General features: G+C 40.5%; 1 protein-coding gene across 2 annotated transcripts; it reads right to left on the bottom strand.

Moving 5' to 3' along the window:
• Positions 1-252: 252 nt before the first annotated feature.
• Positions 253-18,957, bottom strand: Serpinb11 (serpin family B member 11). Of its 2 annotated transcripts, XM_028775656.1 has the most exons (9): positions 18,858-18,957; positions 17,762-17,892; positions 11,058-11,242; positions 9,704-9,763; positions 8,240-8,359; positions 7,076-7,193; positions 3,985-4,127; positions 3,187-3,342; positions 253-1,144 (listed from the first exon to the last, which is right to left on the bottom strand). In XM_028775656.1, exons 3-9 carry the CDS (start codon positions 11,223-11,225, stop codon positions 743-745), a joined length of 1,167 nt encoding a protein of 388 aa, XP_028631489.1. In that variant the 5' UTR covers positions 11,226-11,242; positions 17,762-17,892; positions 18,858-18,957; the 3' UTR covers positions 253-742. The 2 variants fall into 2 exon arrangements, with proteins under 2 accessions (XP_028631489.1, XP_028631490.1); XM_028775657.1 differs by lacking the exons at positions 3,985-4,127; positions 7,076-7,193; positions 17,762-17,892; positions 18,858-18,957 and having other exon boundaries at positions 743-1,144; positions 11,058-11,225.
• Positions 18,958-26,316: the final 7,359 nt, after the last annotated feature.

Consider the following 26,316-nt stretch of genomic DNA (forward strand, 5'->3'; position numbering starts at 1 on the left):
TGGTTCAGTAAACAACCTCTCACCCATACTTACTCATGCCAGCAACCCTCATTTAAACTTGGTAGGTCACAAACTAGAATTGGTGCAAGAAGAGGCATTATGGGGAAAAAAGAAGGGTTTCCATGGAAGAGGGAGGGGAACGAGAGAGAGTAGCGAGGGGTTATGAAATGTGACCAAAATCCATTATGAACATGTAAATTGTCAAAACTGTTTTTATAAAAAGAAAGAAAGGGGAAGAGGGAAATGTTTCCTGAATAAGAAAGCTCCTTCCTTCAGTTAATTAACTGATATAGTTTATTCTTATCTTCAGAGAGTTAAAGGCATTGTGTCCGTTTATTATGATCCACGTAGAATTTTGAGCTGAAATCCATAGGCATGCAGGAAATTTATATTTAAAAGTTGAGCTGAAGTAGACGCCTCAATCTGATTTGTAACAATCACTCATTTACAATCTCACTCATAAAATAACCAAACACATCTAGCCCCTTACAAACTTCTCTCCTAACTCAGTCATCCCACTCTGTACTCAGATGAGGTCTCAAAGATATGAAATCCAGAAGGTCGCTGGTATAAATGGATCTTTTAACATGGCTGCTAGAGTCTTAGGCTCACTAGCTCACAGGATCAGTCTGAGGTGATGGTAGACCTGCTTTGCAGATGAACAAAGGCTGAGATGGAAATGGTCAGGCCCTTTGCTCCTGTACTTGTTAGCTATTTCTGAGGTCTCCACAATGGTCTCTGTCTATGGAGAAGCAAACTTTCCAGCAAATAAAATATTGTCAGACTCATCCCAGATAAAGAACAGGAAAGGACAATTGGCTGTAAACTGAACTGGGACAGGGAGTCGCTTCACAGAGATACTCTCCCCAGTGGATGCAGCTGCCTCCGTGCCTTCTTCATTGACATCCACGTATGACTTGTGAACAACCTTGGATAAATATAGGCCCTTGTCCGGTGACATTCCAGAGAGGTCAGCTTTGGCCACGTTGAAGATGTCCCTCATGCCTAGGGATTTCAATAGGGTGTTTAGGTCATATTTTACTGAAAGACTAAATTTAGGGATGTGAACATCCACTTCTCTTTCCACCATGTTAGAAGAGTTGGTCCACTCTCGAAGCGTCTTCGCATTCAAGTGTTTTTCTATCTATGAGTCAAAACACAGATGAGCACATGTGAGCCAAACACATCACCTCTGTGTAGAACAGATGTTTTTCTAATTCCCATTATGAATAGCTCAGCTTCCTTGCTAGCTTTTCAACCTTTAATGCTCATGTGCTATCTATGGATGTATCTAGCTGCATGTTCTTTTTCTGTTCCCCACTTCTCCTCTATATTTCCTCGCTGACTTTCTCAGTGTATAGTCTGGAATTCCCTCATTACTTAGCCTTTTCCTAAACTTCGCTGCTTATTGCCCCTGGCGTTATTTTAAACCTGCTTCCTGGATCAATCTGTCTGAAACTTTGAGACACTTCTTTGTGAATTTGGTTCTCATTTGGCTTCTAAGATGCCATGCCTCTCTGTCCTACTCTTGATGGCTTCAATCTCCCTGATGTCCTTTACTCTCCGTTATGGTATTTCTGAAGCTGAACATGGCATGTTTGCCTACTGCAGTATTTCTGACTGGCACTCCAACTCCCACATACGTACTTAGGTTTCTGAAATGGTCCCAGAAACTGACTTCTCATCACAATATCAAGCTTCCACATTTTAGTCTGTTATTTAAATACTACCTTTGAGTGTCTGGTACTCTCTAGCTAACCCTCTACAGCACCAAATGACATACTGTGTCCTTTTCCTTGTCATTTTGTCCCACAGTCTAAATCATTTCATTACTTTTCCACTCTCATAATACAAAATTATAAGATAAGGGTAGATTTTCTGTCAATGAATCCTTTTTATCATCTTTCACTAGTTCTAGTCCAAGTTTCCTTACAATAAAACCAAGCATATCTCAGTTGAATCACACTTAGCACACACCTACATGTGCTCCCTGCTCTCCCCAGACCAGGAGGGTCCCCTCACTTCACCTGTCTCTCTTCTATGTATTGAGTGAAGCTCACATGGAGATAATTCTCTAGGAACACCACCCCAGCCTCCTCATTCTAATCTATACATTTATTTTATTTTGCACATGATTTTATGTGAAGATTAAACTGCTTCCAAACTGCTAAGTGACTTTAACATCTTCTACCCCAGCTGACCAGAAGCCCCAAAGGCCTTACTCCCCTCTGCATTGGCCATACCGTAAGCACACAGCTCCCACAGTAATAGCTAAGCTTCTCTTACTAAAGCTCCCTTTGAATTGGCATCTTCCTCACTCCCTAAGCCGCATGCAAACAACCCAACCCAGCTCTTTCATCCACCTCTCCCCTCCCAGACACCAGTGCCAATTGTTTATGACTAAAGCTAGTAAGCCCTGCCCTAGACACTGGCTGACTTGCTAACCTTGACTATGGCCATCCTACTGTGGAAACCAGCCTCTGCAGGCTCCCAGAGCCATAGCTGTTCACCTAAGAAACTTTGTTTTATAGTGTATCTTGAGGTGCTGGCTAGGTGATGGCTAGGTTGGGGTTAGATGCTACCTATCTTTTTTTCAAGGTCTCTTGATGCTAAGAACCTTCAGCTACAACCAGGAAGAAGTGACTGAACCCAAATTCCTGCTACCACTGGCTCATGACTAGATCCTAGCTCCTTTCTTTCCTGGTTATGGTGTTATTTCCTTACAAATTCAGGATGTTAAAAATGGTTAGCCTGTGAGTGTATCCTCTAGTTACAGCAGAAAACTGCCCCTTAAGTAACAAGGCTTCATTAGATTTCTAGGGTCTGGGACCAACAGCACATTTCATTACTACAGAACAATGAGACACTAAGTGTCTCATGAGCAGTACGTGCATCATTTATATTGTGTGACATGGGGAACCTACATGACTTTTTCGATGAACGAAGAGCTTGGCTTGCCTGAGTACTAAAGGGCAGGGATCATACTTAGTGCTCAGCTCCTGGGGAAAGACCACTGAGATTAGTCCTGAGTCAGCAATTGGCTCTACAGACAACACAGGCCACACACAAAAAGTAAAAACATGCACAGGCACACATGCACTCATACTCATGCATGCACACATGTATGCATGCATGCACACACCATACACACGTGTTAGCTGCAAGCTGACATTGTCAGCCTTTTACCTGGCTCACACTGGCTGTGCCTACAGGAAGCAGGATGATCATTCTTAGCTTGTTGTTGACATAGGGAAGCTCAAGGACTTGCATCTGTGGCTCCTTTATGAAGGCCAGCTTAAATGTTCCAGTCTGAAACATCATGTCTACAACCGCACTTTTACCCTATTTTAAAAAAAAGATTATAATTAAATTGTACAATAACATGTGAGTAGATATGTAGGTATAGTTTATTTTTCTAACATGATTATTGGTGTTATCACTGTAAAATATAATGTTAATAATATAAAATGTTAGCTATACATTTTTATTGCATTTCTTTGCTCAGGTTATCAATTTTTTAATCCTAAAATAAGTCAAAGTTGGAGACTATAGAACAACAATACTATGGAAACTATTTGAGTCTTTCAGTTATAACACTAATCTCTAACTAAAATGATTCATGTGGAAAGTCAAATGACAGGCTCACCCGTTATCTCTCCTAAGTCATGTGTATACTCTCTAAGACAAAAGCACGGCTTTATGAGTTGCCACAAGAAGTAACCACAGTTCAAAACATCAGGACTTCAGGGACTGAACACTAGGAAAGGAAAAGATTTCCACTCCTCAGGGAGTCTCTGTCCAGTCTCATGTCCAGTGAGAAAGTTATTTTGAAATTGCTCATTGTTAATTAATTATTGTCATTTTGAAAATGAAAAGCCATCAGCGACCTACAGCAATGTTTTCATGCAATCTTTCTAAACTTTCCTTAAATTAATACTGCATTTTACAAAACCTTATCAAAAGTCTGGAAAGTGAAATGCTTACCACACCCATGTGAAAGGGGGCTTTCACCGTCTCTGTCTTCTGGAATTTATGTTGCCATTGTCCCTTGAAATATATAGCACTCACTAGGACCATGACCGAGGATGGGTCAATTGTACCCTTTTCAAATAAGTTTTTGATTTTTCCTTGGAGTAAAACAACAAAAGAATAGACATTTTTATTTGGATTAACTTGCTGATAATAGATATTTGCATATTTGTTCACTAATTTTAAATTTGATGTTCCAGAAGAACTCCCATTCCTCACTCTAGATCTAGTTCCGGTCACAGGAACTTCTGATCTAGGGAGTAATGTCTTAGGGATGGCTCAGTTTATCCTATACTATTCATATTTAACACATTATTGTCCATTATTAACTTCCATACTTACGTTTAAAAGATCCCCCTCCCTCAAGTGAACAAGATGGCTTAGCACAGTGGTTCTCAACCTGTGGGTCATGACCCCTTTGGGTGTCACATATCAGATATCCTGTATATTAGTTACATTATGATTTATAACATACCCAATTTACAGTTATGAAGTAGCAACGAAATAATTTTATGGTCCTAAAATAGTACAGTCCACATCCTGAAGAACTGTATTAGGAAGAACTGCTTTAGGAAGGTTGAGAACCTGGGGCTTAGCAGGTAAAAGCACTTAATACACACGGTTTCTGTTCTATCAAGGGAACCTGGAATTTGAAAACTCCTGTTCAGAGCTCCGTTACTCTGGATGAGCCAGCACCAGCCCCAGAACTTTTCCTGTCTCAGCTTTCCAGCAGGAAGATTACAGGCATGTATTGCCACACATAGCTCTTTCTACACATGTTCCTGGGCATCAGACATAGGTCTTCATGCACAAGTATGAGCTCTGTATTGACAGGTTATCTCCCAGCCCTGCTTGTTTAACTGTTTTTGATTGTTTGCTTGTTTTGTTGTGTTTATAGTGGTGATTTTTTATTTTTTCTTATTTAATAGCTCCATACATATATAAAATAAAATTTTGTCTTTCTTACTCTACAAATCTCCTTCAAGCTGTCTCTCATTCTCACTGAAATGACATTCGGATACAATAAGTCCACTTCCTGGATTCCTTGCTTTGTATATGTGACCCACTGAATTTAAAAAGGGTTGTCTGCATAATAGTCATTGTAGCCCAGGCTGTCCTGAAACTCCCTGTGTACAGCAGGCTATTCTGAAGTTCACTGTTTACATCAGGTTGTTCTGGAACTCACTTTGAAGACTAGGCTGTCCTGAGATTCACTGTTTAAACCAGGCTGTCCTTGGAACTCACTGTTTAGACCAGGCTGTCCTAGAACTCAGTGTGTAAACCAGGCTGTCCCGTGTAGGCCAGGCTGACTTAGAGGTTGTTGTGTAGATGAGGCTGTCCTGAAATTTGCTTTACAGACAAGACTATTTAGAATTACACAGATAGTCACCCTGACTCTTCATCCAAATGCAGATGTTAAGCCATGCATCCCATTCTGGGTCATTTACCCTCGAAGTAGAGAACTAGTGTAGGACAAATACAAAGTAGTATATTACAAAGATCATTTAAAGGCATATTTGAAATCGGAAATGTGGAAGGTACTAGAAGTTGTCTGCTTTGTAAATATTCTAACAAATGCTAAACATCCAGGTACCCCAGTGCTTTCCAGTGCATTGCGACCTAGAAATTTGGAATGTAACTTGTCACTGGACAGGAAGCACAAGGAGGCTCAAGCATCCAGCAATAGTCCTGTGAAGAGTTTCATTTTCATTATAATCTTGAGGCTACACCATAATTATATTATAGCAATAGATATACAAAGATGCTCAAAATATGTTTCTGAATGAATGAGAGAATTAATTTTAGTAAAAATTGCTAACTTTATGACATTTCTTTAAAGTAGAAAGGGTATTCATTTCTTTCCCAGAGTCTCTTGGCATAGGACAAATGATTGTAAGATATATTCTTAAGTATGTTCTAAATTATTCATTGCATTTAGACTTCATATTATTGTGATTATTTGTATGTTTGGCCCAGGGAGTGACACTGTTAGGAAGCGTGGCCTTGTTAGAGTAAGTGTGTCACTATGGGCATTAAATTAAATTAAATTAAATTAAATTAAATAATATTGTCCTTATAAGAATTGCTTTGGTCATGTGTGGGGGAGTGGGCTGTGAGAAGCAGCTGAATACCTGGTTAGTCTGGCAGGGATGGTAGGCCTTGCTCCCGGGAACCCTGGCTGCTTTCACATAGCCATAGCCCTCTATAGCCCCTCCCAAAGAGAGGTTTGTGGCCATAGGTCACATAGCACAGATAGAGGGCGTGACTACAGGCCACAGAGCCTCAAGACATCTCCATATTCATGAGATACCTAAATGCCAGAGAGCGTAGCCAATTAAGCATTCCTTCCTAGACCCTCCTCCTTACAAAAGGTATTTAACCTCAGGCCCACCCTGAGAACATGGAGTATAGCTCCATCCATTTAATAACAGGACAAGAAATATCCTAAGACTATATCTTAAGACCTGGACTACCTCTCTTCTTTGGGGCCCACCATAGGAAACCATGGAAAAGGTCTTCAACTGACAACCTCTCCACCAACTCAAGTGAGCTAGCCAAGCCAGCCAAGTGAGTCGTGACCAAGAGTCTCACTCCCTCAGGGCACCACCAGAGTTCGAGACCAGTCGGTTCCCAACCGGCTGCCTTGGCCCAGGGATCTCTAACCCAAGAGCTCTGCCCCCATGGGACTTCAGACTGTGTTCTCTCCACCCCAGAGAGAAGCCCAGCGCATCGTGGAGTAAACACAGTCAAATTTCCATGCCTCTGCCTTTCTGAGCCCCAGCTCCAGCTGCCTGGAGGGGGCAGACAAGGGACTCACAACTCAATCCGCAGAACCCATGCCCACGCAGTCACCAAAGCCCAACAATCGTGGTATCTGTTGACAGCAGTAAAACCTTAACTAAGACACTAACTAGTCTTCACCTTTTTAGTTGACTTCAGCTTCCTTGTAAGCATAGCAAGGCAAGATTTTTGTCAATGGAGCATAAAGTTTGTACACATACAGATACATGTACACACACATACACACACATACAATCATCCTTACCATTAGTTTTATTTTCAACCCAAGTATTAATACTTTTCCTTGCCTCTTCTGAAGATAGTTCAAAATCAACAGTTTGCAGCTTGGCTTGGTACAGTTTCTCACAACATCTTACGTATTGCTGTAAAAGAAAGAACAATTGAGAGGCAGCAGAAAAATAGTGCAAGAAAGGGTCTTAGTAGACAGCACAGTGAGTAAATTACTTCATATGCAAGTGTGAGGAGCTGAGTTACATCACCAGACCCATGTAAAAGTCAGGTGTGGCAGCACACACTTGTAACTCTAGTTCTCCTACAGGAGACAGAAAGCAGAGACAGGAGAATCCTGGGAGCAGGATAGCTGGCCATAAGCAGTGGTAAGCAACAAGGAAAAGACCTTGTTTTTAGAAAAAAATGGAAAGAGAAAACTGACACACAAAACAGTCCTCTGACTTCCATACACACACGTGCTTCAGGTACTCCTGCAGCAACACACACACACCACAGACACATACACACATACACACACACCACGCACGCACACACACACATGCACATACATACACACCACACACACCAAACATATACCACACACACACATACACACACACACACACACACACACACAAAACCCTTACAGTGTAGAATGTTCTAAAGTCCTAACACAGAAACAAAAATCTGCTGCTGTCAGTAGCTAAAGTAGAATAATATCTGTGAACACTTGTCTTTAAATCCAAGGATTTCGAAAAATAAAAATGTCCATAAACATTGGTTTTCTCATTATATCGAAGGCTTTCTTACAGCAGCGCATTCAAGTCAACATGATGAATTTCATACAATGGGCAATGGGCACTCTTTTTGCCTGTCCCTACATTTTCCTCTTTAAAGTAAAGAGCAAGAGTCTTACAAGAAAACTTGTTAAATATAGTGGTTAAATGGCTTCCTTCTTTCCTCTGGAAAAAATTAAAACCACCACTCTAAATCAACAGTTATCTACTCTTATGTTTGGGTCAGTGTTTGGGAGAGGCAAAGAGGAGAGAAAGTATAGCAGCTCAAAGGACACAGTCCATGACTTCCATCACCACAGGAACTCAACAGAGCACATTGTGAGCTTCTGTCAGACTAGAAGGCTCTTAGAATGTCTGCAGGATCTTCTATATGAAATTCAGAGGGTGCCATGTGTGCTCACCTTGTGAAATTCGATTGCCTTCGACCCGTAGATTCTATTAGCAATGCTGAGGGAGTTCTGTTGGTTAATGTGAGGTACCAGGGCTCTGAACTCACGATGCATCCTTCCACCTTGGCTGCACTGGGAGTGATGAACAGAGAAAACACATGATTGCTTTCTGGCCACTGAAGAGTTAGAAACAATAAAAAGCACAGTATCTGCAGAGCAAAATGTTTGCCTTCCAATAGACAGCAGTGAGCACAAGATGAACTTGATTTCCCTTAGCAAAATGATCTCAGTCAACCATGTATCCTTAGTTGGTGATCCTAATAGTTTAATTCAAAAACTTAAGTTTTCATGGACAAAGAGATTCTAATGCAATTTTTGCTACTATGTGTATATTTATATTTCTATTTTCAATTCTTGGTCTTTTCTTTTATATTTTTGACAGTTTGTTACCTATATTGTGTGTGTGTGTGTGTGTGTGTGTGTATGCATGTGTATATGTGTGTGTGTATGTGTTCTATGCACTGTGGTCATATTTTCTTCCACATTACCATCTTGTTCCTCTTAGATTGCTGTTGACCCTTTCTTCCTAACTAGGGAATGACGTTGCTAGATAGGCCTGACTCAAACTCATTATGTATACAAGTCTGGCATTGAACTTGGCAACAATCCTCCTGCCTCTGCCTCCTAAGTGCTGAAATTGCAGGTATGAATCAACACACCCAAGCAAGGTCTCATTTTCTGAATGACTACTTAAACCAATACTTCAACCTTCACTAACAAGATTTAGTACATTCGCTTATTCTGTATAGTAGCAGTTCTGCTAAGTTTGCAACTGTAATACATATGACTAATGATTAAGAATTCATAGATGCCAAAAATGCAATGATTACGTTTCCTGAATAATGGTTCCTAGTAAGTAAGGTTTCTGAGGTTTCAGTTATGTCTGTTTACGTGTCTGTCAATGAGCCTGTGTCTATGTCTCTATCTGTATGTATGCACATTTATTCATATACCCATGAACTACTAAAAATACTATCTAGAGTATTCTATGTAAATGAGTGAATACCCCTTTGAGGATAACTAGGTACTATTGTCTCAGAACATGTGGATGGGGCTGTATCAGGGACAGTATGTAATTAAAAGCCAGTCATTTCTCAGTGACTTTCAGTGGAATGACAAAACAACAGTGCCTGGGTGAAACTGGCAGCATCAACAGCAGACAAGGTCACAGAGCAAAACAGTCTGAATGACAATGGCTGGATTGAAAGACTGTATAGAGAGGCTTTATCTCTATCACCCTGGACTAAATTCAACACTCTTCCGTGATTATTGGGAACATTAACAGAGGACCCTAGGACAGAGCTGGCTTCCTTCTGGCCCCAAGAGAGGACTCCACTCATCCAGACTGGTGGATGACTTCTTGGTGTGTAATGCTGAGAGTACTTCAGATGGATAGAAGCACTGATAGCAGCATACCTCAGAAGAATTTTTCATCCTCGCTTTTAAGAATCCTGAAAAGTTGTCATAGTGGAGTACCTGAGAAAAGAAAAGAGATCAACTGGCCACAAAAGGAATGTACGATCTATTAGATCTGAGAGCTGTATTCATATTTCTATATCTGTATTCATATTTCGAGTATCAATAGATAACATCTAATGCTATAATGTTCCAGGTCCTGAATTAAGTCCTCCAGTGTCTTACTTAACCCTCCTGACAACTGCACAGGTAAACTCTATCACCTTAATTTGATGTTAGAAAAGCTTAGATAAGAAATGACAAGCACCCTTGCCCCCGGTCCATAGTTCACCAGGTTCTAGGAGCAGAACTCTATTATGGCAGGCCTCTCAACCTTCTTCCTACTCTTCAGGCTTTTAACTAGAACACGGCTCATAGGGAGCCCTGGAAACATAACAGTTTCCCAGTAAAGTAACAGCAAAACAAGCAACTATACTAAGAATCATCAAGAGATATTTTCTAGACATTCAGAATAGTAGAAATTCATAGATTGTAAAGATCTTGCAGCCAGGGTCATGTGACATGTCACCATTCCTCTGGATGTAAACTGGGAATAACAATATCTGCCTGCTAACAGGGTTGGCATGAATACATTTGGTAATAAATTCCTTTTTTTAAATGTATTTAAAATCTTTTAAGGGTTTTTGGTTTAAATTTTTAGATTAAAAGAATAGTACCAAACATGTATTCTCTATTATGTTCAAGTTACCAAAATAGTAACATTATATGTGGTCATGGAGGGGATGGACCTAGGTCCCCTACACTCTTATAGCAGATATCCAGCTTGGTCTTCATATGGGTTCCCTAACAATTGAAGTGGGAGATGTTTCTGACTTAGTTGCCTACCATTAGATCACCTTCCCCTACCTGGACTGCCTGGTTAAGCCTCAGTGGGAGAAGAAGTTCTTAGTCCTGATGGGACTAGTTGTCCCAGGGTGAGGTGATATCCAACTGGGGCAAGCCCTTCTCTGAAGAGAAGGGGAAGAGTAATAGGGGAGGGATTTGCAAGGGTAGCACTGGGAGGAGATGAAGGAAGGGGCTGCTATTGGGATGCAATGCAAATAAAAAATAACATGGAAAAACTGAAAAAAGTTACTAAAGAAATGAATTTGATATAAAAGCAGCTATATGTACTGCACTGATTTACATTACACTCCATTATTTAAAACTTGTGCCTTTCTAATAAGCATGACTTACCTAAGTATGCCTTTTCATTACACAATATATTTGTTTTAATGAAAATGGCTGAGGTTTATCAGACAAGATGGAGCACGGGAAAATGTCTGGTTTCATGAGGTGTTCTGCTTCATATTACCTTTTCCATTTGCTCCTCGCTCTTTCCCCTGGCCCCCAGGAGAAGCATGCTTAAAGCATAAAATGTAGTGAATGGAGAAAAGAAGATGTTGGCTCCCACATTGCTACTACTCAGCTCTTTGAACACATCAAGGCAAAATTCAGTATTTGCTGTGGTGATGGGATCCATTTTATCCCAAACAATGCCTACAAGTAAAGCAGAAATACTTTAGTCCTTGTGTGCTTACTTTCTATGCTTTAAAATATCTCTTTTACAGGAGTATGTGTACTAAATGCTTATGCTTCGCAGACTCAGACAAACAATTGTTTTCCCACCACACTGCTCCTGTTCAGAACCTCACAAGAGGAGGGTATCAGTTCTCCACTCAGTTTCACACAAACAACCTGCCACCTGCCACAGTTTTATCCCTTTCTTGGTACTCTTCCAAGAATGTGAAGGAAAGCTAGGAAGGTGACCCAGTCAGAGCCATATCAGGAGAGGAACAGAAAAGGAAAAACCTTAGAGAAAAAAGGTTGATGCTTCAGTGTGCGTTATTTTAGGGAAAGGGCATATGGGGAAAGAAAATCTAATCCTACAGACACGGATGGAGCACCAGGGAGAATGGAGCTATAGAAACAGCAAGCGTCAAGAGTAGTTCCTAGCAACAAGGAGACATCATTCTTTACAGGGTTTGTTGTCAACAAATACTTCTTTGCTTTGTCTTCCTGGTAGTCAGTCTCTTACACCGCTGCCTGCCTCCTGGGTAACCCCTCAGCCTCACATTCAGGATCTTTCTCCGTTGCTAGCAACCATTCATCATAACTCATCAAGCTTCAGACCAGAGTCTTACCTGCCTTACACCCACACCCCAGGTGGCCTCATCCCAACTCAGGTTCACTTATCACCAACACCCTGATCGGTCCTTGCTAGAATTCAAATATAAAATGTGCCCCATAGACTCATGAACTGAATATCTGGTCTCAAGCTGGTAAAACTATTTTGAGAGAGGTTCTGGCAATGTTAGGTAGAATCTGTCTGGAGGAATGGTATCACTAGGTTTATGTACTTGGAGCTATTCATTTTCTTTCCCTGTCCCTGTCCCTGTCTGTCCCTTTCTGTCTCCTTCTCCCTGTCCCTCTCCCTAACCCTCTCTCTCTCTCTCCCTCTCCCTGTCCCTCTTCCTCTCCCTGTTCCTGCCCCTCTCCCTCTCTGCCTCTTCTTTGTTTCCTCTATAATTTGTTCTATTCCATCATTCCTTCACTATGTTAGAATGAGCTTTCTGAAACTACAAGCTAAATAGAATCTTTTCTTATATTTACATTTGTTTCTCTAGATGTTTGGTTACAGCAAAAAAAAAATGCTGATTTTGTTTTAAATTTATGCCACTCCTCAATTCTAGACTGACAAACACAACCACATACTTGATATCTTCACTTACAAGTCTGAGGGGTCCTTCAGATCTGACATGATGGAGAGCAAAGGCGTGGCTCCTCAGCCCTCCACATTGCCTCCTCCATCACACCTTTCCTCATTTGTAGAACTCCCGGTTCCACTTTTCCAATTTTCAGCCTAGTAACCTGGATATTCTTCCTTAATACTTTCTCATTCTTATTCCCCTTCAGTCTATGAAAATATCTTCTTTCCACTACTTTTAAAAATACTGTCACTCTTTCTGATTTTACCTCTTTAGTCAAAGCTTCCCTCCTCCCTCCTGACAATATTGAAACACCTAGTTACCATCTTCATTTTTTTTATGTCCCCTGTTGTGTTTTCTTGAGAGGCAGAAGCAGTGTTACTTAAAGGTCAGGTGCCCTGTTCTTCTGTACTCAGCATCTTCAGTACAGTACCATTCTCAAAGAGAAGCCAAAGCCTTACCATAACCAGCATGGCAGTTCCCTGACCTGACCCTGGCCTTCTCAGGCTTCATCTCTGCCATATTGCATGACTCTCAATACTTTAGATTTTCCTTTCATCTAATATGCTAAGCATTTCCATCTCGGGCTGTCTACGTTGGTTATCCTTCCTCTGAGCTGTTCTTCCCACAAGTTCTCAGAAGGCTCACTCTAATACTCTATTCCTTTTTCTATTCAGAAATACACTGCATCAGTAAGCCTTTCCCTGGCCATTCCCTTTGAAAACCCAGCCACATCCCTACATTATAGCTGTTCAGTTTCTTTATCTTCCTAGAACATATCACCTGACTCACTACACATGCCGCTGATTTTATCTGATCAACTCCCTAGATATCTGGCTCCATCAAATCATGGATTCCCTTTTGTTCTCATTGATGGACATATAGATGCCCCTCATAAACATATGTGAAAAGATGGGATTTTAATCCAGTAAGTACAGCAACATGTAGATATGCACAGAAGTCAGTGGAAGTGCAGAGGAGGGAAGCAGATCTACCCTGAGAGGCACCGCCTGCTGGAGAGTAGGAGAGTTTTCCAGAAACGTGCAAGTAGGCAGAATATCCATGAGAAAAACAAAGGGTTGAAAAGAGACCAACATGAAGGAAAATATATATATATAGATCCAGAAAACAAAGTGGGAACCCAAATGCCATGCAAGTGGGGCAGAGACAAGTAAGATGTGCAGTTAGAAGCAAACATATCCCACTGAGAAGTCGCTGCCCAGAGAGCTCCTATGGAGTTGAGCTACCAGGTAATCTAGTTAGCATATACCATCTCCATGACTGTGACCTTCTTCCCATCTGCCCTCCTTTCTGATTTTTTCTCATTCTCTGCTTACTGCCTCCCCTCCCCTGGTTTCTGGATAGCACATTTTAAATGTTAATTACCCAGCAGTCAGCAAGAAGGCTGGCTGTGATGTAGATTCCATGTGTGCTTAAGAGAAGACTAAGCTTCCTGGTCCCAAGAGGTAAGTCTTAATTGCCTAAACCAATTAAAACAGTTCTGCATTCCTTGTCAGTGAGTGGCTTAGGACTCAGAAACTTCTGGAATCCTTGCTAAGGAAATCTTTTCTCTGGAAAATGGTCAGTAAGAGACCCATAGGAGAATCTCCTTTTTCAGAGCTGCCCTGTCTCCATGTGGCTACCATTTGAATAGCTTTCCACAACCATGAGGTAACTAACTAGTCAAAGAGAAAAACTCAGTGTGCCTGAGGAGAAAGATGGGGGAAATATGAGTCCTTAATGACTCACACCTGAGTGAGTGGATTAACAGGCTTGGATCTACCCTGATTTGGCATTTCTTGTCATGTCTTATGAGAGCTTTTCTTGCTTTGTAAAGGAAACATTTTAATTGAGTCTTCTGTGGCTACTTGCAGCTAAAAGCATCACTGCTTACTTCAGGAAATCAGTTTACGCCCACTTGTCCTCTAAGATCAACAGGCCCACTTAGGAAAAGTCATAGTTTTCTAAAGCATCTATGTATTTTAGTTAGACCCTCACAGGTCTGAAAACATTTCATTCTTTTACCCCTTATCTCTCACATATACTTCCACATGCTTTTCGAACACTAAACCAAGCACATGTTCCCCAGGACAGTGTAGCAAACCATCAGTATTCCTCCCTGCTTCTGTCCATCGATCGTAGTCACTAATGTGTATTTTCAGCCATGCCCATTTGACCTGAGCTCATCGGAGGTGCATTCTCTGGGGTGTGACCTTGTGTGTCACTGATTTAGGAATGTATGCCATGCCCCCTTTCAAAGCTCAGTGCTTTGTGTTCTGACTGTCATAAAGAACTGATGGCACATGGTCCTCAGGACTGAGAGAGGGAGGGGTGCCTGTGGCTCAACCACATGCTGTCAGGCAACCGAGAAGCAAAACGAAATGTGTCACCTGTGGACTTTCAAAACAATGAGCCATGGCATTTACACAGTGCCAGTGACGATCACCTCATCCTGCAATTAACAATGGTCACTCTAAATCCATTTCTATGCACTAGATGCTGTGTGCTTTAATTCTGACACCACCCAGCATGACACCCTAGAGCCAAGCCTGACTTTCCTTTTGATTTTTTTTTAAAAACAAAAATATTTCAAGGGGCTTTGCTGAACTCGTGTCACCATGCAGCCCAAGTCTTCAGAGCAAGATGCTGTCCTTCAGCTTAATCTTAATACAGCTCTCCATAACATCTATAATAGTGTTCTTGGAAAACACTTATTTGGTAATCTTAATAATAAAAGTCCACCCAGTACTGAGGTCCATCCAAGCTGGCCTATCTCCACACTACATTCTTCTCTGTACTGGGTGGAGTTACTGGGTGAAACCACATTCTAGGATGTAGTTTCAAGTAAATGTAACTTTTTAAATTTATGCCATTTTGATTATAAAGCAGTCACAGAACCCTGCAATTGCTAGGCTTCTTAAAAGACTTTAAAATACAGTAGTGTCACTTACTGTGTTCTGTACTTTTTTAAACTCTGACTGTTTATTTCTTTATAATAATGAATAGAAAAGCTCAAAGCATCAACCCTCTGCCCCTGGGAGCCAGCACTCTGGGCTACACAGGTCCCTCTCTTCTTCATTTACCACTTTAAGCTAATTCACTCTCTTTTACCCTACTCTCAGACCATACTTTTCATTTCTTTAGACGATACCCTTTATTTGTAGGTGTTCTTGTAAAATATCAATTTGTTGGGTCATATACTTTTTGGCTTTCATAAACAATCTTCTGTTAAGTAGTTTGTTCTTCATTAGTACTATATATTTAGGATGTATCCGTGTTGCTCCAGATATATCACCTCTGCCAGGGAATTCTTGTATTTTCGTCATATGTTAGCCTATTTACTCCCTGGGGACTGACTCTTCAATAGCACCCTGCATCACAACATCATAAGAAGTACTGTGAAGAACATCTTCATATGCCCTGTTTACACACCTACACTAAAATGCCTTTGAGAAAAGTGATTGGATCACAGTTCCACGTACACACCGAGTACTATATGTGCAGGATTCAAAGTCTTTAGTCTTCAAGAATGGGCTATGCCTCTACAGTTCTGCAGAGGATGCACTGGGAGCTTGAGAGATTGCATACTGCTAGGACTGGAACTGTGGTCCATCTCTCCTGAGCCTCCTGCTTCGCCCAATCACTGCCACATGCTATTAAATAATGCAACAGCATTAGCAGCTAACTTCAACAGGTACGAGTAAATAAACAGTGCAGCTTGCCTGACCTCACAGCTGAATATGGCTGCACATCATACAAGGAACCAAAATGACGAGTTCATATTTATAAAGATGTTGGAAATTTATAATTACAATAATGTCATGAGCTTTGTTGTCTGCAGGTTTATAATGCAGCATTCACGATGTCTATAATCACAGTTCATTCGCTAGAACACTACCTTTATAGCTAGAAGCACAAATCTTTTACAACAGTTCTAGTTTCAAAATTGCATTCGATTATTTTTATGCTCTAGCCTTTACTAACATTCTTTCTACATCTGGGTGATTGTCTTTGTATAACCAAATAATGTGTGGCTGAATTACGGATTTTGGTCCAGTGAATACGTTGGGGTTTATCACTAGAATTAGCATTCCTTGAGGGAAAAAAATAAATTTATGAACTTATCAATGTCTTCATGTTTGCCCCAGAACAAATATATTCTAGAGAAAATAACACTGAATATTTTACCACTTCCACACTAATGAAGACTGACCAGTCAATTTACACAAAGAAGAACACACTGGGTAAAAGTCTGAAAACAGATGAATCCTGGAAAACATGTGTAGATCCTACGATGGCCGAACTGATCTGCAAAGGAAAAGCCGGGAGCTTCATGGAAGAAGATGCAGTGGAATTTGAAAAGAAGGAGAGAATTTTACAAAGCTTCCTTGAACATCTCTGTACTTCTCTGCCTATATTTTAGGACAAGAAACATCTGCCAGGAAAGTAGAATGTGTAATCTAAAGGTAGCTGTGGGAGAAAAGGAAGCAAAGAAAGATTCCTGAGCCTCTTGTCCTTTTTAGGTTTAAAAAATTGGATTCAAGAAGAGATGATTCTATTCAGGAAATGTCAGGAGGGGACCATGTATTAGAAATAGGACTGTGCAGAGAGACAGTCTTGGCCAGCTCTTTCAGAGCACATATATGACAAAGAGCTCAGCTTCTTACAATCTGGGCAGTGCCTGGTAAAAGTGCACACAGAGAAACTCACGCACATAGACACAAACACAAAGAAACACACACACACAGAAAAACCCACAGACACAGATCCCCCTACCTACAGAGAAAGAGAGGGGAGGAGAGGGAGAGGGAGAGATACATAGACAGAGAAAGACACGGGGGTGGGGGGACAGGGAATGTACCGATAGGTATAGACACAAACACACACAGACATACACATTCAGAGAGAAATTTACACACACATGCACACAGACACACAGACAAACTGACACACACACACACACGATTCCATATGCACACACAGAGAAATATCACAGAGACAAAGTGATAATCTTTATCTAAAGAATTAGAATTAATACTAAATAGAAAATATAATCATACTTTCTCCCCTAAAACAATCAGATTAATGAAATATAGTTAGCTGAATTAATGGTTTTACGATGAACATTTTCAATGATATTCAAATATGCTAATAACCTTATCAAAAGGGCAGTGAAGAGCCACATTCAGTTAAATAATAAGCTACCCCCTCATCTGACTCACTACCCACTTGTTAAGTGTCACCTTTTACTCTTGTTTGTTGCCCTCTGACAACAATTCTACTCATAAAGTACAGAAAGATTTCTCTTTACCTTTGTTGCTTTCTGATGGTGATGGGAACAGTTTAGCAGGTATGACTGGAGCTGTGTCCCTCCAAAGGAAATATAAGCCTTCACTTTTTGCTCCTCCCTTTCCACTGTGTTGTTATGATTCAGCTCTTCACCTGCTGGGCAGGAAGTACAACTCCAAGAAGGAAGTCCTTTGGAAGGCCTTATAGTGGCTTTAGAATTAACAATGAAGTGTGCTTTCTGGATCATACTGTACTTATTAGTCCCATCCTGCTTTACAAACAAAGAATCATCAACAAACCTAACTTCCACTGAAGGAAATCCAGCTATCTTTCCAAAGAGAATAGTGTGAACACATCTCATTGATAGAGCCTATGTCGACTTTCCCAGGATTGTTGGAGTCATTATAAACAACGCAAAGTCATGCAGTCAGAAGGATCCTGATGCTGATGCTGATGGATGCTCCATGGCTGGAGGCACATTTATCTCAAACTCTTCTGAGCTCTTCTTCAGGGAGCATGGGCCTTATGTGCAGCTTCAGTAGTCTAGTAGCAGATAATCCCTGTCTCATAAAAAGACCACCACAGGGTGCTCAAGCCAGAACCATCTTTTGGTTTCTATAGAAATGACTGCTACCAAAAAGGTACAATAGCCTCTTAAAGCAAAGGCCACCAGTAGTGATGAGGTGCATAGCTATGACAGTTCAGAACAGGAAAAAACTACAGACCTAATGTAGGGTAAAAGCCGCTGATAGATGTTTAGGAGGGGCAGTAGCTAGAATTATGAACAAGAGAAACCCTTATGATCTACCCAAAGGCCAGGCGTATGCATGCAGTTCACAGCCTGACTTCCCCTCGATGGCACTAGTACCTGTCTGAAGTGATAAGGACAGACTCATGTGCATTTATGGTAGAAGAAAATAGTTTATGGCCACAGTTCTCTCCCTATTCTCATCATGCAATATGCCTTCCCTTAGTTGAGATTAAGTAATTATATCAGATGCAAAACCATGAAAACTGGAGTATAAAAAGTATGTTCCCAATCCCCACTTAGTCTTCAATAGTCTCATAAAAGTAGTTTTATACAGTCAACCACATGATACTAAAAGAGGTTTCCCTACCTCCATTGTCTCTGCTCAGACAGTACTTTATCCTCATGTGATCCAACACCAGCTGGAGTCTTTGATGATTTGGAAGGCCCTTATCCTGTTATGACTGATCCTCTACCTCCTGATTTTATCTCCATCTCTCTTATGATCAATAAAAAATATTATTGAAGTTTTTTTAAACATTTCTTAGTGTCTAAGAATTAGCTTCATTAAAGAAAAGTCTCTCTATTACTCATCCCAAGTATAGCTCTATTATTTTCCCTATTAGAAAGAAAGTGATTGTTTCAGATTTTTCCTTGTGGGTGGAAGGATTTCCATTAGCCCAACACCCCCCTCCTCCTTAACAAGTCATTTCCTTCTTCTGTCCTATGATCTTAATCTAGAGCCCTTGAAAGTAGAGTCAATGAGAAAACATAGCCATGTACCTTCTTTGTCAAGTGATTTTAATGAGAAGGAAAAGAAGCAAAACATCTCTATCCATTGCCACTGAATTGACAACAGGTTCCAATGCCTCAAACCTTCAGGGAAACCTTACCACAAAAGTCCCTAAAGCTATCTGTCCTGAGGAAGAAAATAAAAGAAACATTCATCTATTGCCTATTCTATGCCACACAGAGAGATCCAAAATGTTCCAGGGCATTGCAATGGGTACATGATGGGTGTTGGCCCATGGCACCATAGCATCAGGACATCTCTGGAGTTCAAAGCAAGACATGAGGAGAGATCTTGTCATCATACGATGAGAAGAGATGTTTAAGGCCTTAAATGACTAGTAGCCTCTGCCACAGCTGCATTAATGCATAGGATGACAAACCCTGAGTGTCCAACAAGGCTGTGCAACACAGCCTCTTTATGGGTTTTAGAAAAGAGTGGTCCTCCTTTCACAGGGGGCCAAGTATCATAGGAGGTGTAGCTTCTTATTTATTCTTCTTACTCTTAGCTTCCCTAGTATGGAGCCCCATACTGAGATGACAATAATCTCAGTGACTAGTTCATAACTTTCAACCTTCAATCTATATAATAAAATTTTAAAATGTATTATGGAGAAAAGTAGAACCGTGTTACCAGGCAAAAATCTGGGGAGACTGAGTTGATTTAAAAACCCTGGTATTTCTCGTATCTAAAAACAGTAGACATTTCATCTACTCCCTATCCAGTTCCTGTCTTGGAACACCTGACCATGACACCCCACATGAGGGTCGTGACCACTAGCCAAAGCACAGAGCTCTCCATGCTAATGAGGTATCTAGATGGGTTGGCCCAAGGGTTTAACCAATAAGCTTCCTTTATCAGACATTCCTTCCTACAAAAAATAGGAAATCTCTGGTCCATCATGAGTTAGTCATACACATCCATTTTCCACGATGAACAAGGAATAAACAGTTCAGACAAGCAAGGACTGTTTCTTTCATCAAGAACAGCTGTGGGGAGAAGCCTTCCCTGCAGAAGGCCCCTCTGCACTCTGGACACAGACACTCACCCCTAAGCTAAGCAGGAGTTCTGCCTTCCCCAGCCATGGGCTCATCACTAGCCTGCATGACCCCCTTGTTCCTAACTCCACTTGTATCCCAGGGGTGACTAGATGCACTGGAGCTTGAGAACTCCTGCCTCCTGGGCCTCAGCCTGCACCGTTTCTCACTTGGGCTGGGGCCCCCTTCTTAGGCTGTGTTCTGTCATCCCCAAACCCCAGTAGTGAAGAAGATGGATTGTAGACTAGCACCCTCCTGACTCATCTGCCTAAACGGAGTTCACACACCCCAGCAGCAAGACTGAATTCAAAATGACAGAATACATATTATAATGTTGTAGTGTTAGTTTTGCTATCTTTGTGTCTGAATTCTTAGTACTTCTTTCAAAATTTTTTCAGAACAACACTTGTTTTGGATCAGATAGTACTTGGGCTAGTTGTAACCAATAGTCCTTGTTATAGAAGATTTTTCCAGAAAGACCTTCCAGGTAAACTGCAGGGACAATAGATGTTCAGAAAGTCTTTGAGGGTGTACTATGAGAGGAGCCTGGGCTCTGGTAGGCTGGGTGCACACCTTTTTAGAGCTGGGAAAGCAAGTTATGCTGTGATGTAGATGGTGCTAGAAAACACAAAATTGAAGGTTGTTGTTAAATTAGCATTAACATATGCTCATAGAAGAAAACTGTAGAGTGCATCTCAACTTTCTTCCTTCCTGAAACTTTCCAAAGTAATGGGGTACCTGGAGCTGCTGCCCCGTATCATCCCCAGTTTTGATACCATTGAATATAGGATAAAGAGTACATACTGATGTGAAGAAGAGAAGGAAAAACATTCACCATGGGTTGAGAAGTTCTGATGGTATGTCTTTAGGTACATAAGTGTATCTCCACTATCATACATGGTTGAGAATTTTCAAAAGATACTACTTATCTTAAATTCTAATCTTCCTTGGTATAATATACTTTTTCTAGAGCTTCATTTCTTTGATGTCTACTTAAGTAAATATAGCAAATATTTACACTTAGTGACATTTCATAAACTAACACATGGAATTAAGAAAGAGCCATAGGCATCAATTTTAAAAGAAATGGTGTAAAAATTTAGAAATTTTACCAAAATTTGGAAAACATGGAAAGAGGGGGAAACTAATGAGGAAAAGTCTCACAAGACAGGTGAGAAACCAAGTTGACATCAAATGAGACAGACTTTCCTAGACTCAAGAATAGAGTAGAAAACAGTAGATATGTATCAAAGGTGAATATAGAAGCTAAAATATCTCCTGCTGCTCTTGGTCTATGTTTTCGACTATAGCTGACACTTAGAAAACATTCAATAACCATTTGTCAAAGAAACCTGCTCACTTTTGCATTTGGAGTGAAGAAGGTGTATTCAAGATCAAGATAAGAAAAAGTGGTCAAAGGTTAGAATGACAGCTTGGAGCCCTGACAAAACAGCCTATACCAGGCTTCCTCACCTTCTAGAGGCTGGAACATAACCCACTGTAAAAAAAACCGAGAGTGGGATGCTAACAAGATATTTCCTTAGACTTACAAAGTTCTCATCTTTCAGACTTCCTAGGTACTTAGAATATGATATCCAAACCCAACTACAATTCATTTTCATCATATTATGATGAATTGTTTTAAAAGGGGGCTTTTCAATAGTATATTGCTACTCTTACTTCCCCATGTATAAAACAATTCTTTCCAGAGAAGCCGTGTCTTATAAAAACAAGGAATATTTTTAATTACCCAAAGTACTTTCCATTTAGTCAGACTATCCCTTAACAAAGACTTGCATATAAGAAAACAGAAAACAGAAAGTGTGCTAGGACATACCCAAGAGAAATAATCAACAATGTCAATGTTGTGTTTTCCAGGCAGTAGGGACAACCTTTAAACTACAATGAGCACTTGAGTGGACAAGGGTGTGTGCTTCATGGGCAAACCTTGTTACTTTTATCTATGCACTTGAAAACGTTTTCCCAGGAAAATCAAGAGAAATCGAAACATAAACTAAGACAGAACAGGCCTTGTAAAAGTATCCTATAAATCACGTCTAAATACGTTATTAAGAACCTAAATGATCTTCAGTCTGAGACAACATTTACAATACATATTTAGAAAAGTGTTTATGTGAGGAATATAAAAAAGCCCAGAAACTTAAAAAAGCTAAAAATAAGTAAATAAGTAATTGGAGAGATGACTTAATGGTTAACAACACTGGCTGCTCTCTCCAAGAATCCATGTTTGATTCCCAACATCTACATGATAGCTCACAATGATCCTTAATTCTAGTTCCTAGTGAATCAACGGCCAGTTCTAAACTCTAGGCATTCATGTGTTCCACACATATGCATGCATGCAGGAAAACACTCATACACATAAAATAAAGATAAAAATCCTTATCATAATTTAATTTAAAGAATAATAAATAAAATATAAATAAAAGAATGTTTGCACCAGTATTGAAGAATATATGTGAATCATTATCAAACACCTAACAAAGTGTTCAACATCATTAGCCTGTATGAATAAAGACACAAAGATATATCACATTGCAACCATTTAAATGCAAATATAAACAAGCCTGACTATTAGCTCATGATGTAGCCCAGTTGGTAGAGTGCTCGTCTAGCACACAAGACTCTGGGTTCAGTCTCCTACATTGCATAGAGCATGGCATGACAGAACACGTCCACAATCTTGTCACTCAGGAGGTACGCAGAGGAGGATCAGGAGTCTAAAGTCATCCTCAGCTACATAGTGAGTGTACAAGTAAACAAGGCCAGCATGCTTGATGACACTCTCTCTCAAAATAAGAGGAAGAGAAGAAAAGAAGGAAAGCTATGGGAAAAGAACAAAGATTGACTATGCCAGAGTGACCAGGATCTAGGATAACCAGTATCCTCCTACAGTGCTCAGTTATGTGAAAAGCTATGAGATTCCTTCAAAGTAAAAATATTTACTCTGTAACACAGCACATCCTCTAGTGTATTTACTAAAGGGGGAAATCATGTCAATTGTGAGTATAGTAAAATTGGTATTCTAAGAACATAATTTCTTTATTTTTGAGACAGAGTCTCTCTCTTAATTTATTTGAGGATAGCCTCAAAATTTCTTCTTATGTGTCTCAAATTCTGGGATTTAGGGTGTATACCACTACAATATGACCTTGACAACAGTTGATATAAGTGCTAGTCAGTAGATATTAGTCAATAAGATAAATTATGAATAAATGACATTGCACTAAAAACATGCTCTCCACCCAGTGAATTCTAGCTCCACCCAGGGTGAGAGAACTGCTGCAAACCTTCCTCAGAGTGGCTCTAAAGATGTAAAGAGTCAGGGTAACAAAAAAGAAATTTATTTCAAAGACAGAAAGAGCCCTGGGAATCTGAAAGTCGGTAAAGGGTAGTTGGAAATGAGGACAAGACAGAAACGCTACACAGAGAAAATCAGGAAACTTAGACCACAGCTCTTACCCTAAATGCATGGAGAGTAAGGGAAGCCAAAGTCACTATAGAAAGGTAACACAGACAATTCTATACAATGAATAAATTCACTGTTATTCCCAAACCTTAAATCCACTGGGCACCTGGCAGATTTGCTGTGTCAGCAGGTGTGTAAAAAGACAATACTGAGAAGGGAAGCCATTTCCTTGCCATCTTGAGAGGATCATATTTCTCTAGACTTAGTTACTTTGGACCCTGGAAGCAGGGAGCAGTTGCAACTAACAGAACCCAAGGACTGTCCATGAAAGCATCAAAGTCTGGGACAGAGAGCACCTGTAAAGGAGAAAAGGATCTCATGGATGGTCTGCCACAGCATCACAATGGAGAACAGAGGACACTTGTGGAGAGAACAAAGGCAATAGTGATGGTGTGTAACATCACAATGGGGGACATTCACGGGCACCTGTGGAGAGCATGAAGACCACAGAGATGGTGTACCACAGCATCACAGTGAAGGACAGACACAGAGCACCTGTGGAGAGCACAAACAGCAGACAAGAGCCAAATGAGGAATGCTTTAAGCAAAACCTGAATGCCTCTGAAGTGCATGGCAGACCAGAAACCAATGGCCTTGATTGGCTCTGTCTTCAGCCCTGCAGCACCAGCCAGGAGTTCTTTGTTGGGCACTGTTGTTCCTTAAGCTTGTTCTCTCCTTTCTTAGAGGAGCTGAGGATTAAGCTCTCGAGAGACAGCGACTTTCAATAAAGGTTTAAAATGGTCCTCATCTCAACAGATGTGTTCATCCATTTTTACTTATAAACATGAAAACTATGAATAAAATGTACATTTGATTCCAAAAGTCCCCACTCCTTAAAAACTAAATCCAAAGATTCTGAAATGGTTGACATGCCAACGAGTTCAATTGTCTAATCTTAGAAAATGATCAATGACTCCAAAGAGGGTCTAAGCAACACTATTTGTGAAATCTAACCCATACTAGCAAAGGTATTTCTAGAAACCTTACATGGAAAAGATAAAAAGAGTCATACACAGGAGCATCGGGAAAGAAAGCAACTTTCATGGGAAAACAAGATGAACCAGTGGTGAATAGAAAAGACTCAAATATATCCCGCTCACTAAAACAGTGATGTCCTGTGATGGGTGAGAGAAAAAGAAAAGAACAGTGTTAGAATCAACCAATAAACTCACGAGAATCAGCAAATACCATTGAGATGTACATTGTCTTAGCTATCCAATTCCAGATGCACCTCTTAGTGATTAAAAAGGCACACGGTGCTCCCACAGCTGTGATTGACTCATTTGATGAACTGGGAACTACCTTGGCTCACACAGATGTCCGGCTCATCCACCACTGATCATAGTTCATGGGGTTTCCTAGTTTGCTTCTGTGTTGTGAATAATCATGTGTACTCTTTTGAAAATGTCTTTAAAAATAGATAAATAAATCATTTTCGTCTTTTCAAAAAGCCACATGTAAACTAGAAATAAAAAGTACATATATCAGCAGAATAAAAGCTATTCATATCAAACATGTAATTAACTTTGTACTAAATGGAGGAAACCGAAAATTTCACTAGACTGAGGAGCAAGAAGGGCATGCCCTATTTTTATTTTATTCAATACAGTGCTTGAGTTTTGAGCAGAACAACAGAAGAGAGAAGCATACACAGCCGAGTAAGCCCAGGAACAGGTGTTAGCATTATGCCCCCACCCAGGGAACTGCAAATGAAGATAGCAAGAGGGTCCCCTGCCCTGCAGTGGATCAAATCCAAAGCATGGCCATTGCCTACTGCTGCTGAGGGGATGGAGCCGCCCACTCCATGGTGAAAGGAGTGAACACTGGGATCCTGTCTTAGAAAAAACAGTTTTTACAATGTGTGAGCAAAACTTAATATATGTTGCCATGCAATGAAGTAAACATATCCTCAGGTTTCAGGTCAAGTTGACTATTTAGTCAACAAATGCTTGGTCACAAAGTTTTGAGAAATCTTTTTTATAGATGTCACAAATTAGAAGTGATAAAATGCCCTGTAGAGTAGTTAAACAGTCATTCCACACAGTGAAATATTCATCACCAAAACAAAATCAGTCAAGCTATGAAAAGAAGTCGTAGAAGCTTAAACACATATGGTAAAGTAGATGTCAACCTGAGACCTTTGAAAGACAAATAGTTGCCAGGGGCCCAGGGAGTGAGAGCAGACTAGCCAGAGATGAACAGGTGGAGCACAGGGTACTATCGGGGAAATGAGACAAGACACCGTGACAGAGGGTGCATGCAGTTATTAAAGATCATAAGACTGTGTAATACAGAGTGACCCTTAATGAAAAATGTGGACTTTAATTAATGATACCTCCACATTGGCAGTTGTAGCACACTTTATGTGTTTATAGAAAAGAGAAAGAGAAAGAATATGTTCTGTGGATGTGTGTGGTGAGGTATGGGGGAAGGGATGTCTCAACTGGACCAGCCACACACTGCTATAGTATAGAGTTTATTCAGGGCATGGGGAGGGAAATGAAGAGGCTAG

This window comes from Grammomys surdaster, unplaced genomic scaffold (genome assembly GCF_004785775.1).
Source record: "Grammomys surdaster isolate TR1022 unplaced genomic scaffold, NIH_TR_1.0 257, whole genome shotgun sequence".
NCBI classification, from domain to species: Eukaryota; Metazoa; Chordata; class Mammalia; order Rodentia; family Muridae; genus Grammomys; species Grammomys surdaster.